This window comes from Labeo rohita, chromosome 13 (assembly GCF_022985175.1).
Source record: "Labeo rohita strain BAU-BD-2019 chromosome 13, IGBB_LRoh.1.0, whole genome shotgun sequence".
In the NCBI taxonomy this organism is placed as follows: Eukaryota; Metazoa; Chordata; class Actinopteri; order Cypriniformes; family Cyprinidae; genus Labeo; species Labeo rohita.
In genome coordinates this window covers 32,640,281-32,665,166 of record NC_066881.1, presented here as the reverse complement: position 1 = coordinate 32,665,166, position 24,886 = coordinate 32,640,281, and the positions used below count along the sequence as shown (strand labels likewise).

Sequence of the window (24,886 nt, the reverse complement as noted above, 5' to 3'; positions counted from 1 at the left end):
TTTCGCATCACAGAAATAAATTACATTTTACAGTATATTAAAATAGAAAACAGTTGTTTTAAATTCTAATAATATTTCACAATATTATTGATTTTATTGTATTTTTTGAACAAATAATGCAGTCTCTGAGAATGTAAAAGACTTCTTTCAAGACCAGTGGTATATATTGCGTATTTTTCCCCTGTTTTTGGTTTATTCAGTCTATTATAGGGCTAAAAAAATTTACCACAATCAATAATAATTTAAAAATGTGTCTTTTAGGTGAGGTTTACAATGCTGAACACGTCAGCTGTCACATTGGGACCATGAGATTTTTAAAAAGTACATGAATATCTCAATGTTACAGTAAGTACAGTAAATCCAAACAAATTTTTATACAGTCAGTATGATCATATGATCCAGCATGCTGTGGTTCTTCTTAAAACATTGGTTGTGGTGAGTAATTTCTGCCTTTTATCACATTACGGTGATCTCCTCGCCTGAACATCTCATTCCTGTTCTCTTGACCCTGACATGACAGTCTGACTGCGTTCTCACACATGAATGACTCACACATCAACGTCTCTGTTCACACCACACACACGCGCTTCATCTGATGGAGCAGTGCGTTTAAGGCGAATTGGGAAGAGGAACTTTATGAAATGAAAGTTGAACGTTTTTTAATGTTGCTTTTTAATATCCACCAGAGGGTGCTGTTATAGAAGGGTAATGATTATGGATATATATTCACTGTGATAAATTGCTGTCTTATGTCTAGTAGAAATTATTTTTAAAAGTTGTAAATAAAAGACTATTGGAGTATGTTTTACAAGAAAATTCTAATTCAGCATTTTTACTTCAAAATCTCATCGATTGTAAAATTGTAAAATGTAATTGCGACTAAGAAATCTTTCTTCTGGTGAGTTTAAATTAGGAATTGTCCTTATTTGTTTATACTAGTGTCAAGTATCATTAATGGTGTTTTTTACTGATCATGCTTATGTGTTAAATCCTTAGCCCCAAGTATAAAAGTTTGGACATGCAGCATGTTCCTCAGGGTTTTTGTTATAGACATGAATGAAAAATTGTGCAACTTATTATGATGAGTGACTGTCGGCGGTTTCTCATTGGGCAAGCTCTACTCACATTTTCTTGAAAACATCCAGTTGTATAATGATATTGTTGTGTAATCACTGCATTAACGCTCATGTGATTATGGTCTGCTTGTGTTGAAGCTGTTGGAGCTGTGCAGATCGGTGAAGGATGATGCGCTGAAGGTGGTCGATGACTTCAACATCCCGTCCTGCTGCATCCAGGCTCCTATCGCTGGAGTCGCCAATCCCAGGGCCGAATGGGCCTTTTACCCGCAGCCACAGTCTAAGCTGTAAATGAGAGAATGAATATGAATGTATTAGAATGTGGGAGAACAATTAAGTGATTTCAGGTTGCTAGTCTGAACAATGAGGAACTAATTGGAGGTCAATGCACTTACGAATGCATAGCTGATGTTTTATGATTAAGCATCATGCTTTGTGCCAACAAGAATGGTAGAACTTAAAGGCCTTGAGAAAATGACATGTAGGAACAACACTACTATTTCTTCTTCACTCTTAAATATAAAGGATCCAAAGGGGGTGGGTTTGCAACAATGCCACAGAAGAACCATTTTGGGTTTTGGGGTCCACAAAGAATCATTTGGTGAATGGTTCTTTAAAGAACCATTTGTTAGTTTGAAGAACATCTAAAGAACCTTATTTAACATTCAAAGACCTTTTGTCCAATAAAAAAGTTCCATGGATGTTAAAGATTCTTCATTCTGCCAATAAAGAGCCTTTCACTGAACGTTTCTTAAAAAAAAAAAAAAAAAATTTTTACTTTGTGTGAAGAACATTTAAAGGAGCTCATTGGACTATCGAGAACCTTTTATCCAATGGAAAAGTTCCATGGATGTTAAGAGTTCTTAACGGAACTATCAGTGCCAATAAAGAACCTTTATTTTTAAGAGTGTATGTAGAAGGGAATTTCAGTTATAGGAGTTGCACATTATGTCTATCATACAGGTTCTAATTTTTTTCCTTAAATTCCTCAAGTTTTTCAAATAAACACCAGCTAAAACTGAATTAAAATTATCCAAATGTACTAAACATTTGCAGTTTACAAAGGAGCTCTGACAGCTCGGATCTAAGCTGTAACAGCATAAAGAAGTGCCGAGAGGCAGATTTCAGTTAAATAATGGGTTAAGAAAAGCCCAAATGTGATTAGTCATCACATTACACACCGTTTTTGGATATTTATGCAATTGTACGTACATTAGGTAACAATAACCACACTAAAATGTTGGATAGACAATAATATATTACTGCTGCTACAGTTTGCTACTATCAACTGCCGTAATTTTACTTTTATTTACCATTTGAGCTAAGTAAAGGTAAATAATTAGATCACAGGTTCTAATTTAGTTAACTTCTACTCATTGTGGGTCTTTAAAAAATGTACATGTATGCTTTTGTCTTGGACCAAACTACCAATCATCAATTCAGGTTTTGTGTTTTGCTAGTCTTTTCACAAAAATGTGAATTTGTTCACTTCTTTCTAAAGTCTGCAAAGAACAGCAACATGGAGTTTCCTTAATGTTCTGCAAATAGATGCATTTTCTGTGATTTCTAGGTTTTCTGCACGTCAGTGTACACTAATGGAAGACTGGATATATTTAGAACTATTTTCCTAATTGCATTTGCCTTGTGTGTGTAAAAAGTGCATGTTATCATATTGTGCCACAAACACTGGATAACTTAATTAATAGCAGAATAAAATGCATAGCTAATGCTTATTATGGCAATTGTAAACCTGTTTTTTTTTTTTTTTTTTTTTTTTTTGCATGAGGCATTAGGTTGTTTCAAAATGTCCATGACTTGCTTGTGACTTGTGTCACTTGTGATCAAACATTATTCAACCAGACGGTACATGAAATATACCACAGAAGAGACTAGTCTGTGCAAAAGAAGAACTATAGTGCTTTTGTTCTAGTTTAATCTAAAGTGTTTGTGTACATTTGGAGCATTGGTGTGGTTTGAGAAGATCCCACCCCTTTTGACCATTACAAGCCCAGCCCTTGTGGGCGTGGCCTTAGTAAATACACTTTCAGAACGTCTGTCTCACTCTGCACAGCAGACGCAAGAGAGTGAGGCTCAGCGAGGAAGTGCACTTAAGAAGACACAGAGACAAAAGAGACCATTCAAAACAATCCTGTGGACATTTTTCAAACAGGATCTTATATGACCGCTGCTCCAGGGGAAACAAATACATCGAGAGATTTAGAGGCATTGATTGTTTGCTCTTGGAATTGTGCTTTTTATTTACAACACTTTTTTTAATCTCTGGATATTTCGAAATTTACCCTTCGTTTTGTTGTTTTTATCGCGGAGATGATGCGTTAACGTGCTTTGCCGGAACGGATATGTCTGACACGTCCAGGTGAGTTCATACGCGCGTATCTTGCAGTATGCCGGCTTTCTTTAGGACAACTTTTTTGCACTTTCTCTCCTTTTTGCACAATATTGTCTTTCAAAGGGATTACACGTCAGTAATATATGCGTTTTAACATTTGATCGCCGTGATTTAAAAGCCAAAAAGGGTTTAGTAGAATCGGATTATCATTTTGTTTATTTGTCAAGATCGTCTTGGATTGTTTTCCGTGTTGATATTTTATTCTAGCGACGCATAACGCGCATAGTTGCGCGCGGCGGCGAGGGGGAAAAAAAGTGAAACTTCAGATGCGCGTTTGTCTGGTCGCTTTGCGTAGCGTCCAGCCAAACAATGTCGCAAAGACAACAAAAGTTGAGATACAGTAAAGGAGTCCACTCCCCTCAGTGGCCAATACGTGTTGACATTTAGCCAGAGTGAATAATTTAGCTGTTTTTCGATGGATAACGACAGACACCTGTTTGCTTTGTTTTCTTTTCCGTTATCCATTGAAAATAAGTCCGAAAATGAGGAAACCCGCGATTGTTGTTGAAGTTCTACAGATGTACGCCAGGCGATAACCTACCTACGGGTGTAAAAGACGTATTTAATCGCGCTTTACTTTCGAAACGTGTAAACAATGGCGATTTGGAACGCGCCGTGCGATGTGTGTTTTATTATGATTGTTTATTTATTTTTAACGATCGACTAGGCTGTAGGTCTGTTACGCTGTTACTCGCATAACTTTGCGCTATTGTCTGCTGTCTGTTTGCCTGAACACTTGGAGGCGTCGACGCGCTCCTATTAATAGGAAACTTTTGTTTTGGTGCGCAGGATATTGTTTCGCTGCCACTCTCTTGAGTGAAAATAAATTGCTTTGAAACTCCACGCTCGTACCGATTGCTGACAGTAGAATGCTGAGCATTACAGCTCGCGTACAAGTGAACATAAATAACGAAATAAAGACGTCGCGATCGAGTTGACGTCAAGTCAGACTCCCCGCTTGTACAGTACAGTATTCATTACTGTCAGTAAAATGCTGACTTTGCAACTCGCTGACAAGTGACATCGAAGCAAGATATAAAGAAAACTGAAGAAAGAAACCGCGATCCGGCGACGTGCGTGTTTGTAATTCGCGCTCCTACGGATGATAAAGTTCTTACTATTAGAAGTGACTGGCAAGTGCAGGCGCACTACACATATAGCGGTAGGTGATTCTATAATAGCACGATGGAGATTGTTCTAATTTTATTTTAGCTTATATACGTTTTCTGTTTTAGATCTATTTTTATCGCTGTCTTGTCACGGTTGCTTCGCGGTTTGTACAAGCCGGCATGACTGACAACGCTGAAGCGGTTTACGGAGAACTGCGGAATGTTTTCATTTTAAAAAGCCCGACATAATAAACCTCTCTACACCAGAAATATGAAAAACAAAAGACGAACGCGTGTAGATTCCGCTACAGCGCGAGTTCGAAGTGCCGTGCGGCATTCGACGCGATCGCGTCGCGCATTATAAAGTTTTATCCCAAAAAGCAGGCTTGTTTTGCTGTAAGGAAGAAATAGGAAGTTGAAGTGGAGCTCGGTTGTGACGCACTTTACCGGGTCACTACTCGCAGCGTTCGCTGCCAGCTGAGTTTCCAAACGCATGCTGATCGCCACGAAATAGACTGGAAATTCAATCCCCCTGCCAACAGTCCTCAATTCCTCTTCGAAACGCTTGCAAAAGACAGTAATGAGTGTTTTGTTTGTTCTGCAGAGAGCAAACGCTGGCCAATGGCCCGGCCTCGCGGGGAAGCGGAGAGAGCGCCGGTGGCGGAGCTGTCTTGCGCTCCGAGCACTTTGACTTCCCTCAGCCGAGCGATGGGGACCCGTTAAGGGGAGGGATTTCCATGTCGAATAGTCACCAGTCGAGGTCACCGATGTGCCGAACCTTCTCCAGGTCCTCTAGTGGCTATTTTTCCGTCGACAGCGATTCTGTGCCAGGTTCCCCTCTAATGCCCAATATTTCCGAAGCGCAAGACGGCCAAAATGATGGTAAGAGCCCCCTGGAGAAAAAAAGGCTCTATTTTGTGGTGTGTAAACACGACAGTGACGCGACGAACAGCGAGGAATCATAACGGTTTTCTTCCAGTGGATTTGTCCGTTAAGATTTGGATCATTTCAAATCTGAAGCCGGCTGCAAGTTTCCCGCCCTGGTGTGACTGAGCTTTGAATCACGCGCGCTCTTCTATATCTTGACTAACATGACAAAATTAATCATTTATAATTACTGATCATTTTATTGCGATTAAAGTAAATTATGCGTTGAATTATCATTTTTAATGCTGTCTACAACAAACGTTTATTAACAATGGCAAGGGGAGATTTGGTTTTGGGCCCCGGGGGGTCAGTGGACAGATATATAAAATAGATATTTTTAAAAATGTTTCTGTATTAGTTCAAATGTAATACATTAGTTATATGTTAAGCATAATATAAAGTTTAGAAAACAGAAAGTGTAGCCAAAGAAAATCTAGCCATTTTATATATATGTGACCCTGGACCACAAAACCAGTACATTACACCAGTACAATGCATTTGTTAGGACAGAACAATATTTGGCTGAGAGACAACTATTTGAAAATCTAGAATCTAGGGGTGAAAAAAAAGTGAATAAAATCGCCTTTAAAATCCAAATGAAGTTCTTAGCCATGCATATTACTAATAATAAAAAAAAAGTTTTGATGTGTTTATGGTAGGAACATCTTCGTGGAACATGATCATATCCTACTGATTTTATAAAAGACGTAAAAATCAATAATTTTGACCCATACAGTGTATTTTTGGCTATTGCTACAAATATACCCATGTTACTTATGACTGGTTTTGTGGTCCAGGGTCACATATTGTGGGTCTGAATTGGGGAGCGGGTTCCTTGGGTCTGTAAAGTAAAAAAAAAAACCTCCAAATAGACAGTGACAGATTGCACAGGTGAAGTAAAGGTACATAAAAATATTAATATAGTCACATCTCACAGTTTATGCATGTCATCCATTTAAGTGCTTTGGATGTTTAACTTGGCGCTCAGTTTTCCACATTAGCGCAGTGATAAGCATAACGTTTTGATGCTTGGCAGTGCACTTGTCTTGAGAATCTCTTCCAGAAAGCATGTTCTTCTCATTTAGAATCAGCACAACTCTGCCTAAAGCCAAGTCGGCTCATTTGTCTTTGTGACAGCTACTCTAAAAGAAATAACCTGCATTTCCTTTCTGCGCACATCAGATTGCTCGCTGCTTAATGTGCTCGCACGCGCGTGAACCGACTGCTCGGTTCATTCACAATATCTTGCAAACGTGGTGCACCTGAGACGCATGACCACAGCTTGTGACCCATCTTCTCATAATGCCTCAGATGGAGTGGGCTGATTTGCCTGTTGTCTACTTGTTTACCTGCTCTGTGACCGAGGCCTCAAGAAAGCAGTCGGAGAATCGGCCTTAGTGCGCGCAGTCAAAATAGACTAGCCTGTCTTTTGTGAAAGCTAGACACGAGATCCAACCATCTCTGTTTTCCCTATTGAGAGCCAAGAGATATGAGATGGCGATAATTGTCTTCCTGTAGCCACTCTTAATGGCGAAGAGAAACAACAATAACTTATCAGGGCTCTCATCTGTTGCTCGCTCAACAGGAGAGTTCCTCTACCAGTGGCCTCTTGTTTATACCTTTAGCTGCTGCATTGTGTTGGCACAAGGTCTTGAATTTACACATATGAACTCTGTGCACTTTTTGAGCACCTCTTGTGGTCAGACGCGTTATTCTGTCCAAAGATCAATGAAGATGCAGAGAGTCATCTGACCACTGAAATATTGATTTAGATATTCTCTTTTGAGATGTTGTTGTCAACACAGTGTAGTAAAGGCATGAGAGAATGAGGCGAAAGTGTTGACTAAAACTTGGAGTGATATTTGAGATATTGTCTGGTTCAGTTCGTACAGGTCTAGCGGAGTTGTGAAGGGAAATGAGTATCCAATGGTCCTAATATGATTGAGCATGAAAAAAGAAACAGGCAAACGACTTCTCGCTTGAGTCATAGTGCGAGATCAATTTGAGTTCAGACAGAATTTGGGTGATATTAGTGTTTAGCCTCAAAATAACCCCAGTCTTTCAGCTACTGTCTTACAACTGACAAGAGGTGTAATTTTAGCACAGTTGGCAAATATTTAATCATGATAATGGCCGTGGAAAAACCGAACCAGAGGTTGCAGAGGAGGTTGTTTGCATCAGACGATGCCAATGCGATATACGAGAGTAGAAGTTTGTTAGAAAAAGTTGCGTCTTGCGTGGTGTGAAACTAACTGTCAAATAGTGTGTTTTTTTTTTTTTTTTTTTTTTTAATTACGCTTATTTGGATTCTTAATCCTGGCCTTCTGTTTGACAGTATGAAGACAGTGTGAGCTCTGGTTCTTCAAAGAAGAAAAAACAGTTGAAGGATGAATTGAAATAAGGAATGTTTTGATTTGTAGTTGTTTTATTGCTTGTTTAAGTCAAAAAGTCCATCCTCAAGTCTATAAATATGACTCAGGCTTTCTTATTCTTAATCCTGGCCTTCACAATTCAGCTGTGCACAAATCTTGTTTTCATAATCTTTAATCTAAATGTAATAACTTTAAACTGAATTTTCACATGATCTTACAAATCATTCCTATTGCATTGCAAATAACTTTTTTTATGTATTATTTAAAATGTCCACTGTAAACAATGATTTTTTGAAATTATAAATGATTGGAAGGATTATTGCAATCTGTATATTTCAGTCTTTCCGCTTAAGTATTACACTTAATTACACTTGTGTTACTTGCCATTTCTTTGTGATTAATTGTGAAATTTGCTAACAGTTTATGAGTGAAAATAGTTTCTATATAAGGTTTTTATTTCAATGTATTGCAAACAGGTTTGATAGACCTAGCTTACTTTGGACATTAAGACATTTGGTTATTATTTTTAGTGTTTTGATCACCTTGTATTACTGTATGTATTAGTGCTGTAAAACGATTAATTGTGATTAATCACGATTAATTGCATCCAAATTATTTGTATACCTAATGTGTACGCACACATGCATGTATATATTTAAGAAAAAATGTTATGTTTATATATTAAAAATATTTATATACATGCAGAAATTTTCAAAATATATACTGTATGTGACATATTATGTGAACAAAAACTTTTATTTTGGATGCGATTAATCGCGATTAACCGTTTTACAGCACTAGTATATTACACTATATGTTTTTTGCTCACATTGTTCATCCCCATCATTTGACTTTTGAATGAGCTTTTTGTAGAGTGTCTTAAAATTGAATTCCTTTGTCTTTCTCAGAGGTATGGTTTGCCGAACCTAGCCATCAGCGCGTGCAGATGGAAGCACCTGACGAAGCCATGGGGCGGGAGATGGCGGTCGCACGGGAGCTGCGGCGCATTGGAGATGAGTTCAACCGTCTGTACTGTCAAGGGGTGAGTAATATTGAGGTGACACCATAGGATCAAGCGCAGGAGATTGATGATGATGAAATATTTTCGCTCGCTAGAGCAACGGCTTTCTTTGTCTGTCCAGGGAAGCCGGTTTGATTTTACACTTAGAAGCCGCTCCCTCTCGTATCAGAGTTAAAATCAGGTGTTGCAGAGGGGAGCGTGCATACGAAAGCGCCGTCGCAAGTCTCTGCAGATCAGGGCCTTAATGAGGGAAATGTTTACTCTGGGAGCTTTATTTTCATAACTTGTATTTCTTAAAGTTGCATCACTCCAGCGGCAGTCAAGAAATCAAGGTTCTTCTTAAAGAATCAAGGCTGATATGGTGTTCACACTTTCGTCTTTCATCATCTCATTCTCCATTACTAGATTATACAATCGTCAGTAACTGTTAATTAAGGGATTTATGATCCCTCTTTGGAGTCCCACTTTTTATTTGAGAGTAGTAATATATTTTCTAAATATGTCGCAAGAGACTTGAAATTAGCACCACTATATTTTAAATTTCAGGTATTTAGTTTAATATTCACACTGCAGTTACTATGCACTGATGTGCAATTCACACATTTGCTGTTTGTAATACAGATATGTGACCCTGGACCACAAAACCAGTCATAAGGGTATTTTTTTTTGAAAGTGAGATTCATGCAGCTGGAAGCTAAATATATACACTTTTCATTGATGTATGGTTTGTTAGGATATGACAATGTCTGGCTGAAATACAGCTATTTGAAAATCTGGAATCTGAGGGTGCAAAAAAATCAAAATATTGAGAAAATCACCTTTAAAGTTGTCCAAATTAAGTTCTTAGCAATGCATATTACTAATCAGAAATTAAGTTTTGATATATTTACAGAAGGAAATTTACAAAATATCTTCATGGAACATGATATTTACTTAATTTCCTAATGATTTTTGGCATAAAAGAAAAATTGATCATTTTGACCCATACGATGTATTGTTGGCGATTGCTACAGATATACCCGTGCTACTTATAACTGGGTTTGTGGTCAAGGGTCACATATGACCTTTAGATTAATGTCCAGTCCTGTATGACTCATCCTATGATTTTATAAGTTCTGTTTTTGTATTTCTTATGCAAATATGTCCATGCTAGAACAGTATGTCCATCTTTGGTTATCTATTATGAACATGCAAACTTGTTTTCTCTGTTTGGTGACGTTCCTGGCTCCGATAAGATTCTGTTATTGTATTGGTGAAATCTGAGATAATTAATACCTCCGTTGCAGAATTATTGCCTTTCACCTCTTGGACTCCAGTACTGTGTCATGCTTCCTGTTTGGGCAGCTGTCCAGTTGGACACGGTTCTGTCTGGTAGTATTTATGTTTATTATGTTGTATCAGACCTTAGCTTGTTATAGATTTCGAAACTAGCGAATGTTGCTTTTCTGAGGATTTTAAGTTGACCAGTTTCTCTTGGTCGCAGTGTAAACAGACAGAGTTTTGATTGAGGTCGTCTCTGCGAGCTCAGTAGGCAAATAGAGCCTTATCTACTCCGTCTATCGTTGTTTGGTTATTGCTGCGTAAAATTACCTTAGTCATTGTTTAAGTGAGCAAGACCTGCAAACCTCTTGAAAGATATACCTGTAGGCAAGAGTCCAGACATGCTCATAAACAGCTCAACAGTACATTTATTAGTGGTGCTTGTTAAGGCAACAGTACTATTTACTGCTCATACTTTGGGTTAAGTGTTTGAACAAAAGTCTGACATTACATTTTAAACCTTTTTGTACATTTACACCTTTTTTACATTTAAAAGTTTAGCAAAGTGTTTTAATGTTTTTAAACAATCTCTTTTGCTTATTAAGGCTGCTTTTATTTGACCAAAAATATTCAATGATCCACATGAATATTGAAAACAGTTTAATATAAAAATAAAATCTATCTGTCCCCACACCTGTGAATGCTAGTGTAAATATGATTTAATTGCTAAGCTATGTCTCGTACTTCAACTCTGCCTGTGGCAACTTTTTGTTTTGTTTTGAAAGTTTTTTTTTTAAAATAATATCCTTCCAGAACAATCACATGTCATACTCTTATAGAATGCTGTGTGACGCATTTACTGTAAACAAGTGCACTTGATTCATCAGTGATTCATTGTTGCTGGATGTGTCGTGTTTGCCTGGTTCTCCAGACACACCCTTTAACCCTATCAGAGGGGACGTTCAGGTTTAGGACCCCAGAAGGCCCTTATTAAAGAAAAAAAAAGTAATGATTAATATAGTGTGTTTATCAATGTAATGTGATTAATAAAGTAATGATTTTAAAACAGTTTATTTTGTTTGAAAAAGATAGCTAGATAGACTAATGAAGGAAAGCCGCTGCCACTGTTTTACACGTGTAGAAATACTTTCAAAATTAGGTTTCTGACAACAAGGTCAGAACTGCAAGAAAAAAGTTGAATTTTAAAGGAAGAAGTTGCAGTTACCTTTTTTATATTTTATTTCATGGCAGAAGCAAACAAACAAATAGAACTACAAGATGAAATCTCAAAATTCAGAGAAAAAAAAAGTAAATTGTGGGATGTAAACTCAGAATTCTGAGGAATTTAGTCAGAATTTTGGGATGTAAAATCAAAATTCTAAGGGAAAGAGTCAGAATTGCAGAATGTAAACTTGTAAGTCCGAATTTAATGACGTGAACTCAGAATTCTGATGAAACAAGTCAGAATATTGGGATGTAAACTTAGTTCTAAAAAAAGAAAAATTTCAGAATGTAAACTCAGAATTCTGTGGGAACAAAGTCAGAATTTTCACAATGTAAACTCAGAATTCTAAGGAAAGAAAGTTATAATTTCAAGATGTAAACTCAGAAGTCTATGGAAAAAAGTTAGAATTCCAAGATGTAAACTCAAAATTCTGAGTAAACAAGTCAGAATTCCAGGATATAAACAGAATTCTAAAGGACAAAAGTCAGAATTTCAGAATGTAAACTCAGAATTCTGAGGAAACAAGTCAGAATTCTGGAATATAAACAGAATTCTAAAGGACAAAAGTCAGAATTTCAGGTTGTAAACTCAGAATTCTGAGGAAACAAGTCAGAATATCGGGATGTAAACTTAGAATTCTAAGAAAAAAAAGTTAGAATTTTTAAATGTAAACTCAGAATTCTAAGGAAAAAGTTTGAATTTTGGGATGTAAACTCAGAATTCTGAGGTAACAAGTCAGAATATCGGGATATAAACTCAATTCTCAGGAAAAAAATTTTGGGATGTAAAAAAAGTTAGAATTGTGAGATGTAAACTTAGAATTGCAAGAAAATTAGTCAAAATTTTGAGTTTATTTTATTTGGTTTTGTCTTATACATCATCTTAAGGTCCCCCTGAAAGTACAGCAGGTTATGATTTTGGCTATTTTACATGTTAAAAGAACGCAAAACTCAAAGTTAAGAGCGGATGCGAAGTCCATTCGAATGTTCTATCCATTTAATGAATCACAACAAGCAGCCCTAACATTACAGGAGCTTGTGCGTGACAACAGCCTCGTACAGCGTCTGCCGTGTTTCAGAAGACTCAGGAGGAGCAGAGTTCATCCCAACCCCCCCCCCAGCTGCCCACTTCTGTTTAAGACTCAGACTAATAGCCCTGGTGGAGTTTCTAATAGGCCGAGGGGTCATCTCTAAAGAGAGAGAAAGAGAGGAAAAAAAAAGGGAGGGTTGCATGGCAGAGCTGTATGTGTCTGGGACGGCTCAGCTTCATTATGTTTACCCTGCGGTTAGGCTCTGGGCTCTAATTATGCAGCGGGTCAGTCTCCTCAGCGCCATAGAGACGCACTCGGGCCTAGCGAGAGCCGCTCACTGTCAGGGTCAGAAAGGAAGCGGCCTGCCAGCACTCCAAATGGAGGGTTTTGGACTACTAGCTTTTGTTTGTTTCTCTTCTCACGTGTCTGTAATGTAACTTCGTGAGTTTGTATGGGGGTTTGATGCTCCTGTGTGTGTGTTTATTTATTCAGACCATGTTTGTTTGACCTCGCTCTAGCAAATTTTGGAATGAATGATTGGAAAATCTGTCAACGAATTGAAGTATTTCCACATTCTGGAACTTTAGAGTAAACAAAAAATCGTGATAATTCTACAAAAATCACAATAAACATTTGACTTCATGATAAACAGAATAAAATAAGAACGGTTCTTGCTTCTATGCTGCTATGTTATTACTAGGGTGCTATGAAGTGGTTGATAGAAAGTAACAAGTAAACTGTGATAAAGACCAGGTGTCTCTTAACCTTTTTGACTCCCCATAGTCCACATCAAAAATCAAAGGCCCTGTGATTTTAAGTAATTTACTGAATAAGCAAACCCACTTTGAGGGTTTGTTTTGGGGTTTGATGCTCATTTCTGTGTTTATTTATTTAGCCCATGTTTGTTTGACCTCTATATGGTGATTTTTGGAATAATTGATAGGGAAAAACTGTCAGTGGATTAAAGTATTTCTACGTTTGAAACGTTGGACAATCCCGAAAATGCCACAAAATACCATTAAACATTTGACTTAAAATAGAATGATGTCTTGCTTTTGTAAAGCACATATCAGAGCGCTGCTATGTGGTTGCTAGGGTATTGTAAGTGGTTGCTAGGGTGTTGCTAATTTTGGGATGTAAACTTAGAATTCTTAGGGAAAAAGTCAGAATGTTAGGATGTAATCTTAGAATTCTAAGGAAAAAAGTCAGAATTATGGGATATAAACTCAGAATTCTCAGGGGGAAAAAATCTGATTTTCAGGATGTAAACTGGTGTTTGTTTTGGGTTTTGATGCTCCTGTGTGTTTATATATTTAGTGCATGTTTGTTTGACCTCTATATGGTGATTCTTGGAAAAACTGATTGGGAAAAAACATCAATGAATTGAAATATGTCCACATTTGAAACATTGGACTAAACCAAAATCAAGAAAATGCCACAAAATACCACTAAACATTTGACTTTATGATAAAATTATGTTTTGTTTGTGTAAAGCTCATGTCAGAGCGCTGCTATGGGGTCATTAGGGTGTTGCTAATTTTGGGATGTAAACTTAAAATTCTAAGAAAAAAACCCATAATTTCAGAATTCAGAATTGTGGGATGTAAACTCAGAATTCTAGGGAAACAAGTTAGAATTTTGAGATGTAAACTCAGAATTTAAATAAAATAAAAATCAAGAAAATGCCACTAAATATTAAACATTTTTCATGATTACATGATATCTTGCTTGTGCAAAGCTCGTCAGAGCGCTGCTATGGGGTCGTTAGGGTATTGTAAGTGGTTGCTAGGGTGTTGCTAAGTGGTTGATAGAGTGTAACTTAAGTAAATTATAATGTAGACCTGCGGTCTTAAGCCTTTTGAACCTTTCTGGCCCCCATTTCCCACAACAATATTCAAAGATCTAATGACTTTCAGTTTATTTATTTACTGGGAAAGGATTAAGTATATAGATTTGTTATTATTATTCACAATTTCTACTCAAAATAACTAAAAAAAATGTATGTTTTACAATAGAAATGCCCATGGAGTTGTATAATTTGTATTAATTTACACCCCCTCTCCAGGTTTAGAAGTCACACATTAAAATTTACGCTTAAGGACATTTATAATATCCTCAAGTCTTTAAATATGGCCTGGTCCCTAATTCAATGTAAGTTTATGAGATTTTTTGGTTCGTTTTATTCTTCGCCAAACGAATATCGTCATTTCGATCACTTTGAAAAGTAATATCACACCTCTCCTATTTAAGATGCTTGATACGAGGTATTAGGACGAGTTATGTGCCTAATAACGTCTAACACTTTTGTGTTAGGGATTTGAATAAAGCCATAACAGTAAGTATGAGGAATATTAATAATGAATCTTGGCACTAATAAAAAATAAGAAAAACTTGAGCAATCAAATCTCTTTGGCACTCTTGTTTATTAAATGCAGCACAAGAACCCAGTGTGCGCTTTCCGTTCGAGTTCCTCTCCTAAATAGAAAGATAATCAGAAACTTCAGCTGGGATTTATTGGAGACCCTATAATTGTCCTGGATGTGCAGCGTTATAAAGTCTGTTTCCAGATCGTTCGCTCTCCTCAGCACTTCTCCAGCGTTGGCTCTGATGGAGGAGTGCTGGTGTGACATGCTAGCACTCTGTTAGTAAGCACCGCGCTAATGCAGAGCAGATGTCTGGCCACAGAGTGCGCTTGTTGTTCCAGCCCTGCTAATGTCTGCATCTCGCCCTGCAAGAATCGCACATGACGGACCTTTGTCAGCTCTTTGCATCAATGCTCTTTTGTTGCAGGCCTCTTCCCTGGAGAATTGGAACAGTCTGGGGTATTGTAGCTGGTGAAGTTTCTATTGAGTCATGCGGCTACCTCTCAGGAGATGATTGCATGCGTTTATGTCCAAACATGCTGCAAACTTACTGTCTCCCTGAGGGTTAGTGCTGTTTGAGTGACTAGCAGTTAGTCAGAACCTCAACTGTCCCTCTTAGTACAGCTTAATGAATCGTTGGATGCTTCATCAAGTACAAAAAGATGCTTCAGTCAACCTTGAAACCTGTTCACACCAAAAACAATAACTATGAAGTTTTAGTAATTGTTGTAATGCTATGAAAAGTAGAATAACTAAAATGATAACAACAATATTGATGGAATCACTTCTAGAGTGATTTTATGAATAATAAAACATTGACAGCCAATCAGAATCCACCTGACTTTCAAGATGCAGATGACAAAACTGCAGCACATGCTTATAATAAACAGAATATTATCGTGCATTGGTGCGGACACTAATATAGTTATATATATCATTATAGGTATAATTCTTGGTGTGAACGTGCCTTTAGTCAGGGTAAATGTCATATTTAATGTGATGTGAATGAAAATGATGTGCTATTGTTGTGTAGTTTGGTGGTAAATTAATTTTTTTTTTTTTTTTTTATTTTGGATGTTACGTGGAAGTGAATTTAGAAATTAGAATGATATAAAATTACTTTGAGTTAATGTGCTGTTAGGAAACAATCACAATGAAATCAGGAACATGCATTAAATATTAAAAAAATAAATAAAATTAAATAATGAAATTAAAAAATATATATTTTACATTTTTGTAAAACTTTACAATAAAGCCTTTATTGTAAAATTCTACCAAAAAATGTTAATAAAATATTTGAACTAAATAAATTTCAAATAAATTGTATTTTTGTTACATTTTATTTTAAATTTTATTTTTTAGTTTAATTTAATTTAAAATATATAATGTATTATTTTGTTTAATGTATTACTTAACATTAACTGACAATGAGCAAATTTGTTGCATTATTTATTAATCTTTGTAAACATTAGTTAATAAAATACATTGGGTTATTTTAGTTAACTAAAACCATTAAAAAAAATTGTAGGGCTGTCAAATTATTAATCGTGATTAATCACATCCAATATAAAAGTTTGAGTTTGCCTAATATATTTGTGTGTACTTATATATAAATACAAACACATTCATGTATATACTTAAGGAATATTTACAAGTGTATATGTTATAGTTTTTATATAATTTATATTATATATAAATCAAAACTTTTATTGTATGCAATTAATTGCGATTAATCGTTTGACAGCCCTAATTACTTGATATGAAATATAATAAAAATAAAATAAAATGCAATAAATAAAATAAAAATTAAATAACTTTAACTAAAACTGAAATAAAATAATTAAAAATAATGACAATTAATGTAAAATCACTAAAATGACAAAAACTTTAAAATTAACATGAAAGCAGAAAATATAAAAATAAAATCTAACAAATCAAAACATTAACGAAACATAAATCTAACAAAAATAACATTGCTTTTCATTGTTGGGGTTTGTTGGCTCAGATCCATTAGATAATGTATACATGACAGGTACATTTTGATTATTTTTATAAAGTTTTAGTAATTAATATGAACCAGGATAAATAATGTTAAGTATTTTTCTTTGTTAGTTTATGTCGTTCACAAATGGAAGCTTATTGGAAAGTTTCAATTTTGATTAAATATTTTCATTGGTGTGATTGAAGCTCCAAATCCTGCATCTGTTTGTACTTTTCCCTCATGTTTTCATGTCACTACACTGATTCTCTCAATAATATACATTCCATCATACTACTTGACAGTGCAAGTGCAAGCCGACGTGCAGCTAATATGCTGTAGTTTCTTTGTTGCTCCATGTTTTTGTATTTCGTGAGTTTGTCACATGCTATTCCTCCACGTAAACTGAAAGCACATGCGCTTGTGTTGTATTACATTCGCTTTTACCAGCTCTGGCCATCTGTGAATGTATTAGCAGCTCGCTACAGTCTGCGAGGATTGTTTTGCTGCGCTCTGGCTTTGTTGAGTTGTGGCAGCTCTGTTTTTCTTGCATGTGGTCGCTGGGGTTTTTTTCCACGCCAGACTCCATTGTCCCTGCGAGATGAGTCAGGGATGCCACTCTTCGTCTCCCGTATGCTCTCTCGGTTCACCCCTCCATCCCACAGTACAGATAGGACTCTAGAAAAACACCGTCTTTTGTGTCAAGATTGTTTTTAAAGCTAACACTGATGAATTGATTCCAGATGGAGGAGACGAGCGTCGGGCTGTGTCGACTCAAACCGGGCCGAAATAGTAAATAAGTCAGCGTGTTTTTCCGCAGTGGTGCGTAAGCTAATTGTGCTTGATTAGAGGGATGCGCCTCTGTCATTTTACTCGATCTGCAGTGTCACGCTGGTTTTGAAGACGCGCTCACCACATCACAACCAAGAGCCTTTTCGTGACCCGCTTAAGTTGTGCATGCAACACACAACTGCTGTTTCGTAACAACATATGAACAGTTATGTAAACTAGTGATAGACCAATAAATCTGATGCTGTTTGGCTGTTTTAGGGTCATCATATCTGCATCCAATTAATGGAAGCATTAAATCTCCCTCCAAATTTTAAAACAAAGTTCCGACTTGGAATTCTGTTTGAGTTTGAAACCGGTTTAAAATGTTACCCTCGTTAAGGGGATTTTAATGCACTGTAACATTTGATTACAGTCAGATAAAAACAGTCATTTGTCCTTTTTAAATGTCATGTAAATATTTTAGTGCGATTGAAATCGTGCCAGTTTGGTTTTTGCAAATGAGGACCAACAGATCTATATATAATGTGATCGTATCTTGGCTTTATCCAGCATTTATGCGTTATGCATGCATTTAAAATGTAAAATTATTTATGTTAATCAAACTACAGGCCTATGCATTGTGCATTAGATATTAGCTGAACAAAATGGCAAAAAGAAAAATAAATAAATAAATAATAATTTATGTATAAAAAATGTACAATAATAATTTATGTATTAAAAAAAAATGTACAAAATTATACACACACACATACATGTGTGTGTGTATATATATATATATATATATATATATATATATATATATTTATATTATTATTATTTTTTTATTATTTTTTTTTCAAAATGGCATAATATAACACCAGTAGTATGCTATTATTGTTTTGTATGTTTTGTAAAAACAGAAAATAACAGCAACTTTCAGCCATGATGCAAACATGATTAAACAATATTAAACATTAAACATACAGTAAAATTAGTTCTTTACAAAATTTTGCATTCCACTGCACAGCTTTTCCTTTGTTTTTTTATATGTAAACATGCATTTGAGAGACATGTCTGAGCCACAAACTTGCAAAACATTTGAATGAAAAGATAAAATTCACCCAGCCCTGCTTGATGTGCGCATCTTGTATCATACAATGACAATCCTACTCTCTATTTATCACTATTGACCATTGAAGAACCCATATCAGTAAACAAAGTACTTCTTCAGATAATGCTTCCTTTATATTTAATACAATATGTAGCACTAGTTCCTTTCTGAAATGCCCCTTGTTATTCAGTTCACCTAAACTCAGTGACCTCAGGAGTTATTTTGTTGTGGAAGTCATTGACGCGCAGAGATGCGTAGTTTAGCGTTGACTCACTCGAGTCGAAATGAACGTCACATGAAAATATGCAGCATTTGAAACAAGCGTTTCTCTTTGAAGCACGTTCGGTTTGAGCTCCTCAGTCCCACTGACTCATGATTCTCTCGTATAACCACACACACAGACACACACAGGGTGAAATCTCCCTCCATTTCACTTCACTTCCTCCTCACCTGTTTCCTCTGGCTGAATACACAATCCCTCCTTGGGCACGTTGTGATTTTTGGCAGGGCTTTTACTGAATTAGAAGCTGTTTTTTCACTCTCTGTCTTTGTTTGTAAAGAAAGTGTTTTATGACAGGGCCTAATTTAGACCTCATGCAGGTCGATTGTATTCATAGACGCACACCTGCCTTAATTCAGTGATTTAGTTAATTATTGCATGTGTGTGTGTGTGTGTGATAGCCAGGTGAATCTCATTAAACAGGTCATGTTTCATCCCCAAACCAATAGAAAGAAATAAAGCAGATTTTGCATAAAGATGCAAAATCTGGGCCTTTTCTGCAATGTGACATTATTAGCATAACAATTAAGCACTTTACACCCCAAACTTACTATTACTGTTATTCATTGTTGTAAAAAAATATAAAACAAATAAATATTTACAACATATTTTATGTATTAAAATTATGTATATTATTTAATTTTGTGTGTGTGTGTGTGTGTATATATATATATATATATATATATATATATATATATATATATATATATATATATTAGTGATGTTATGTATATATAAAGATGTACACACATACAGCATATATTTTGAAAATATTTATATACATGTATATATTTATATTAATATAATTTATATTATATATAAATATATTTAATATATAAAAATGTTTTTTTTTCTTAAATATATACATGCATGTGTGCATAATAAATATACACAGCAAACACACATATATTATGTACACAAAAACTTTTATTTTGGATGCAATTAGCCCAGCACTAATATATATATATATATATATATATATGCAAAAACCTTTACAAATAATATTAATTTTAAGACTCTAGTATTGAAATTTAAATAAAGTTTAACTGTTCAAATTTAAGTTTAAAGTTTAAATTTAAACTGCTTAATTTCCTCATAACACAATTATTTAAAAAAAAATTAAAAATATTATAGAAATAATTTTGTTACTTTTATATAATAATTAATATAATTTAACTGTGTTTATTTGTTTAAATAATTATGTAATATAAATAACATAATTTAGAGAATATATAATTTTTTTTTTTTTTTTTTAAATATTTGTTTTTAGATAGTGGGCTGAAATACCAGTTTTTATGAGATTCACCGGTCGTGTTGATAGTTGCCATCTCCGAGTAGATTCTTATCGTGGAGGTGAGGGTCACGCCCTGGCCTGGTGTTTTTCATTCTCTACAGGAAAGGCTTTTTCTCGTCTTTTTTTCTGGTTTGTAAAGTGCGTTTCCTCACAAGTTCCTGCCAGTCTCCTGGGGGAAATGCCCTCGCTGCTTATCGCAGTCATTCAGCATGCCGGGTGAACGCAGCGCAGAGCTGCAGGCCAAAAAGAGGCCACCTGGTTCAGGTCAACCGCTGCCAAATCTCACAGACTCAGAGATCACCGGATAACCTGACAGCTGCTAGTTCCTGTATTGCATTTGTTGTATATCTGACCGGCGTAAAGATACTGTAAATCCCTCAAAGCATCAAGGTCTCAACATGGTATTTTATGTGTCAACATGGTTCAGAGTGTCACGGTGTATGCTAAAGGACTTACCTGGGCAGCTCTTTACTGTAAAGATGAGTCAGAATGTGCGTACGTGTGCTAATATGCCTGTGTCTGTATCTATACAATAGGAATTAGTCAGTATGCTCCAAAAATAGTAGATTAGCAAGGTAAACGGTGATATTTTTGATATTCTAAACAAAGTATATGCTAGCATTTAGCTTCCGCCAACGCTTTAAGTCTTTATTTGTAACATATTTTCCCTGAAAGTTTGAGTCATATGACTCCTTTTTAGTGGCGCTAAGAATAAGATCATGAGAATTAAGTCATAATATTTTGAGAATAAAGTAAAAATTATGAGAATAAAGTTTTAATATTTATATTATATTATATTTGAAAATAGTCCAAATTACAAGAATAAAGTCATACCATTGTGAGATTTTAGTTGTAATATTTTGAGAATGACATCATAGCATTGTGAAATGAAATTGCTAATATTTTGAAAATAAAGTCAAAATTTCCAGAACAAAGTCATATCAACACAAGAATAAAGTCTTAGTAATATTTTGAGAATAACATAAATACTTTGTATTCACATTAGTATTTGTAGTCTCACTTGTTAGCAGCTTCCTTTTTCAAAACACATAAAGCTTTAAAAGTCTTACTGATGTATTTTGTGCTGTAGAATAAAAGATGAAAATGTGACCCAGGAGCACAAAAACCAGTCTTAAGTAGCACAGGTATATTTGTAGCAATAGGCAAAAATACATTATGGGTCAAAATGATCAATTTTTCTTATATGCCAAAATTTTTTAGGATATTAAGTAAAGATCATGTTCCATAAAGATATTTTGTAAATTTCCTAACGTAAATATATCAAAACTTAAGTTTTGATTAGTGATATGCATTACTAAGAACTTCATTTGGACAACTTTAAAGGCGATTTTCTCAATCTTTAAATTTTTTTGCACCCTCAGATTCCACATTTTCAAACCTATCCTGACAAACCATACATTAATGGAAAGCTTATTAATTCAGCTTTCAGAATATGATGTATATCCAGTATCAATCAATCTGGTTTTGTGGTCCAGGGTCACAAACGTCTTGAGGTCGTCCTTACCAAACACTTTATTTTAGACCAGAAACCCACAAAGAAACCAAGCGCTAAAATGCTAACTCGTTTCTGGCCTACAAAAATAGGCCATCCCTGCAGGACTCCATTGGGGATCTAGCACCTTTGTCTTATACTTGCAATTTGCATTTGACTATTTGATTTTAAAAATATGATTCTCACTTAAATGCATTGTTTTTCTCTCATCCTAACAGGCCGGTGCAGGCGGGAACAACGCGGCCCAGCTGCGCGCTCCCAATGAACACGCCATCGTCGTGTGGATGAACGTCCTCATCGGACACGTAGTACAGTTTTTCCTACGAAGAAGATGATTGACACATTGAACGCCCAGCAGACGTGTAGCAGACGTGTAGCATCCTACATCACCCCCTTACCTGATTGTAAATATGTATATAATAAGGGATAACAGCAGTGCTGCTCTTCCGCAACCTCTCCGGGTTTCGGCGTACAGTTTTGGACCTGTCGGGATGTGTGCAGACCTGGACGGATACATATATCGGGAAAACCTCGGCCATCCATAGACTGACTCACAGCAGAGTTTCCTGCGTTCACATGGAAAGCTGAGCCATTAGATGCTGTGTGGAAAACGTGCCTTCATTGCCTGTTTGCCCTTGACACATCTTTCTTTTTTTGTCTTTACCCTGTCTTTCTCCATTGCTTTTATATTTATTTTCACTGTATTTAATTTGTACATTTTGTGTATAATTTCATCAACGTGGACGTTAGTCGGTCAAGCGATGATTTTAGTGGTTCTGTCTGTCCCTCACGTGTTCATTGGCTCCAAGTTTGCACTTGCGTTTAGTTTGCATGGTCTATACAAATCAGAATATGATAAACCCAAAACATAAAGTTAGAACTGAACAATTAGAGACTGAACACATCAACTATATATAGAAATTTGACCTTTTTATATATCCTCACTTTGAAGCCAAATGATTAAAGGCCTTTTCACATGACTCATGTCAATCCCAATGCATTGGGAAACTTTGAAGCGCTAAACTACTGCGTTGTAACCTTTGGTACAAATGGGAGGAACACATTATAGAACATAAAGATTAGCCAACTAATATTAATTAGATGATATGAGGTTCACTAGTCTATACTGATTTCCTGAAAGGAAGACATTGATCATTTGGAAGAAGCTTCTGCTTTGCACTTTCCAGATTTGCACTGGAGCCAAACAAAAATGGCAAAAACAATTATTATTTCCCAAAATATCCCATCCTTAAGGTGAAATTTTGTGGCCGAAATCCAGTCATTTCAATAGGAATCCACACAATTGGGAGTTTGAAAACGTTTCACAGATTTCACTCGTGTTTAGGTTGGTCATGCAAATTTTGTCATTTTGACTGACAGAAAGCTGCTTGGTTTGATAGTGACTTCTGTGTGAGCGACAATGGGCAATAGACCTTTTTTGGCTTGTGAAATGTAGCTGATATTTCACAGAATTATAACCGTTGATATTTTGCCTATAAAGTAATTGAAAATTTCAAATAATATTAACTTGAACCCGTTTGCTGCTGAACTTTCAAAGCACATTACATACAACACAACATCTTGAGCTGTAAAGTTTTGTGAATCTTCATTTGACCAGTCACTATTTTCCGTTTTTCTTAGCCAAGAAAATAGCTTTGCCGTTACACTATCTGCAACGCTTTTTTATGCAAAGGTCAAAATGCCGCTTAATGCTTGTGAGAGTCATGTGAAAAGGTCTTACAAACACCTTCAGGTACTCATAAATCTCATAATGCAAGCATTGTTTTGTCATACTTGTCACTAAATCAAATCGGACAGGCAAAGATAGTGAGTATTGTTGTTTTGACAAACATTCCACATTTAGTATTTCGGTTTTGTTAGATTCCTTGTTCGGTCTGTTTGTTTCTTTATTAGAGCGTGAAAGTGACATTTTGGGCTTGTAATTTGATGATTCCATTAATGTTCAAACAGCATGTGATTATGAATTGTTTTGTAAATCTAGTTTAGGTCAAGGGGTTTTATATGGAATAGCTTTCTCCCAAAGTGATCATGCACATGAAAGAAATTGCGTTTAAGTGCCTTGCTTAACGGCACAATTGTGATAGATTGGGATTTTATTCGCAGAAACATTGTTTCTGGTTGCACCAAATTTGGGATTGAAATTTGCAACCGTTCTAGTTAAATGCCCATGTCCACTAGCAAGTAGTGTGCACATTACAACCACTGCTCAACTCCAGCCTTAACCCGAGTCTAACAAACTGGCCTGACTAAATGACCTTTAACATCCTCAGGGACTAAGGGAAATACACCTGTGTAGATTTCTTGAACAAACCAGTCTTCCATCCTTACTTTGGCTTGTAGATTCTCCTCTCGGCTTTGCCTTTTATTGTCCCAGTATTCCAGTAATCAATGCACAAGGCTCGGGACGAGTCGTCAAGTATGTTGGTATAACAATGATGTGTTTTTTTAAGTTGCAAAGATTTAAAAATGAACTGATGTATTGACTACCTACCATGAAAGGTATTGGTGAAAGTATAGGAAGTTGGTTAGACAATTCCACTTGTGGAAGACGCATAGCCCTGTTATCATATGCATTTGTTTGTATATCAGTTTGATGCTCTTTGCCAAAACGACAATGTTGAGCTTGTCTACCGTTCCAGGTTTACCACTCAAACCAAAGACCTCGTTTTTCAATGCATAGTACCATTGTGTCATGTTGCATGTGTTCATTCTCTGCCTTTGCTGAAGGATTCAAGCAGCATTCCCGTTCTTTAGCCCTTTTATTCCAGAACAAACCATTTTTTTTTTTTTTTTTTTTTTTTTTCATGAATTTCAGGCCAACCTGTGTATTTCTCACTGGACCTCTGACTGAGTCTTTTCAGTCCTGTTGCACTGAACACCCGCATTACCCGATCTGACGCCACCCAAGACCCAGTACATTTGTAGCACAATGATAATTTGTTTTTGTTTGTTTGTTTTGTTTGTTTGTTTGTTAAATGCATCTTTTTGTATTTTGCACTGAACCATTTCTGTGCTAATTTGTGCAATACTGCTTGTAAATAAAAGCTGCTTTTTTCAACTTTCTAAATGCAGACTTGTCTATTTTAAAAAGCATTAATCCACACATTTGAATAAAACTGATAGAC

General features: G+C 35.8%; 2 protein-coding genes across 2 annotated transcripts in view; both read left to right on the top strand.

The window, feature by feature from the left end:
* acoxl (acyl-CoA oxidase-like) overlaps positions 1-2,531 on the top strand; it is a 64,632-nt gene extending 62,101 nt beyond the window's left edge. Inside the window, exon 19 of the mRNA XM_051125944.1 lies at positions 1,215-2,531. Coding sequence (XP_050981901.1) covers positions 1,215-1,367 — 153 coding nt within the window. The 3' untranslated portion in view covers positions 1,368-2,531. The remainder of the gene's footprint in view (positions 1-1,214) is intronic.
* Positions 2,532-3,123: 592 nt separating this feature from the next.
* Positions 3,124-24,555, top strand: bcl2l11 (BCL2 like 11). Its single transcript, XM_051126416.1, has 4 exons — positions 3,124-3,453; positions 5,200-5,477; positions 8,803-8,936; positions 21,959-24,555. The coding sequence occupies exons 1-4, from the start codon at positions 3,437-3,439 to the stop codon at positions 22,073-22,075; spliced, it is 546 nt and encodes a 181-aa protein (XP_050982373.1). The 5' UTR covers positions 3,124-3,436; the 3' UTR covers positions 22,076-24,555.
* Positions 24,556-24,886: the final 331 nt, after the last annotated feature.

Coding starts and splice junctions, on each gene's coding strand:
- bcl2l11 (XM_051126416.1), top strand. Junction 5,478..8,802: donor GCAAGACGGCCAAAATGATG/GTAAGAGCCCCC, acceptor TGTCTTTCTCAG/AGGTATGGTTTGCCGAACCT. Junction 8,937..21,958: donor ACCGTCTGTACTGTCAAGGG/GTGAGTAATATT, acceptor TCATCCTAACAG/GCCGGTGCAGGCGGGAACAA.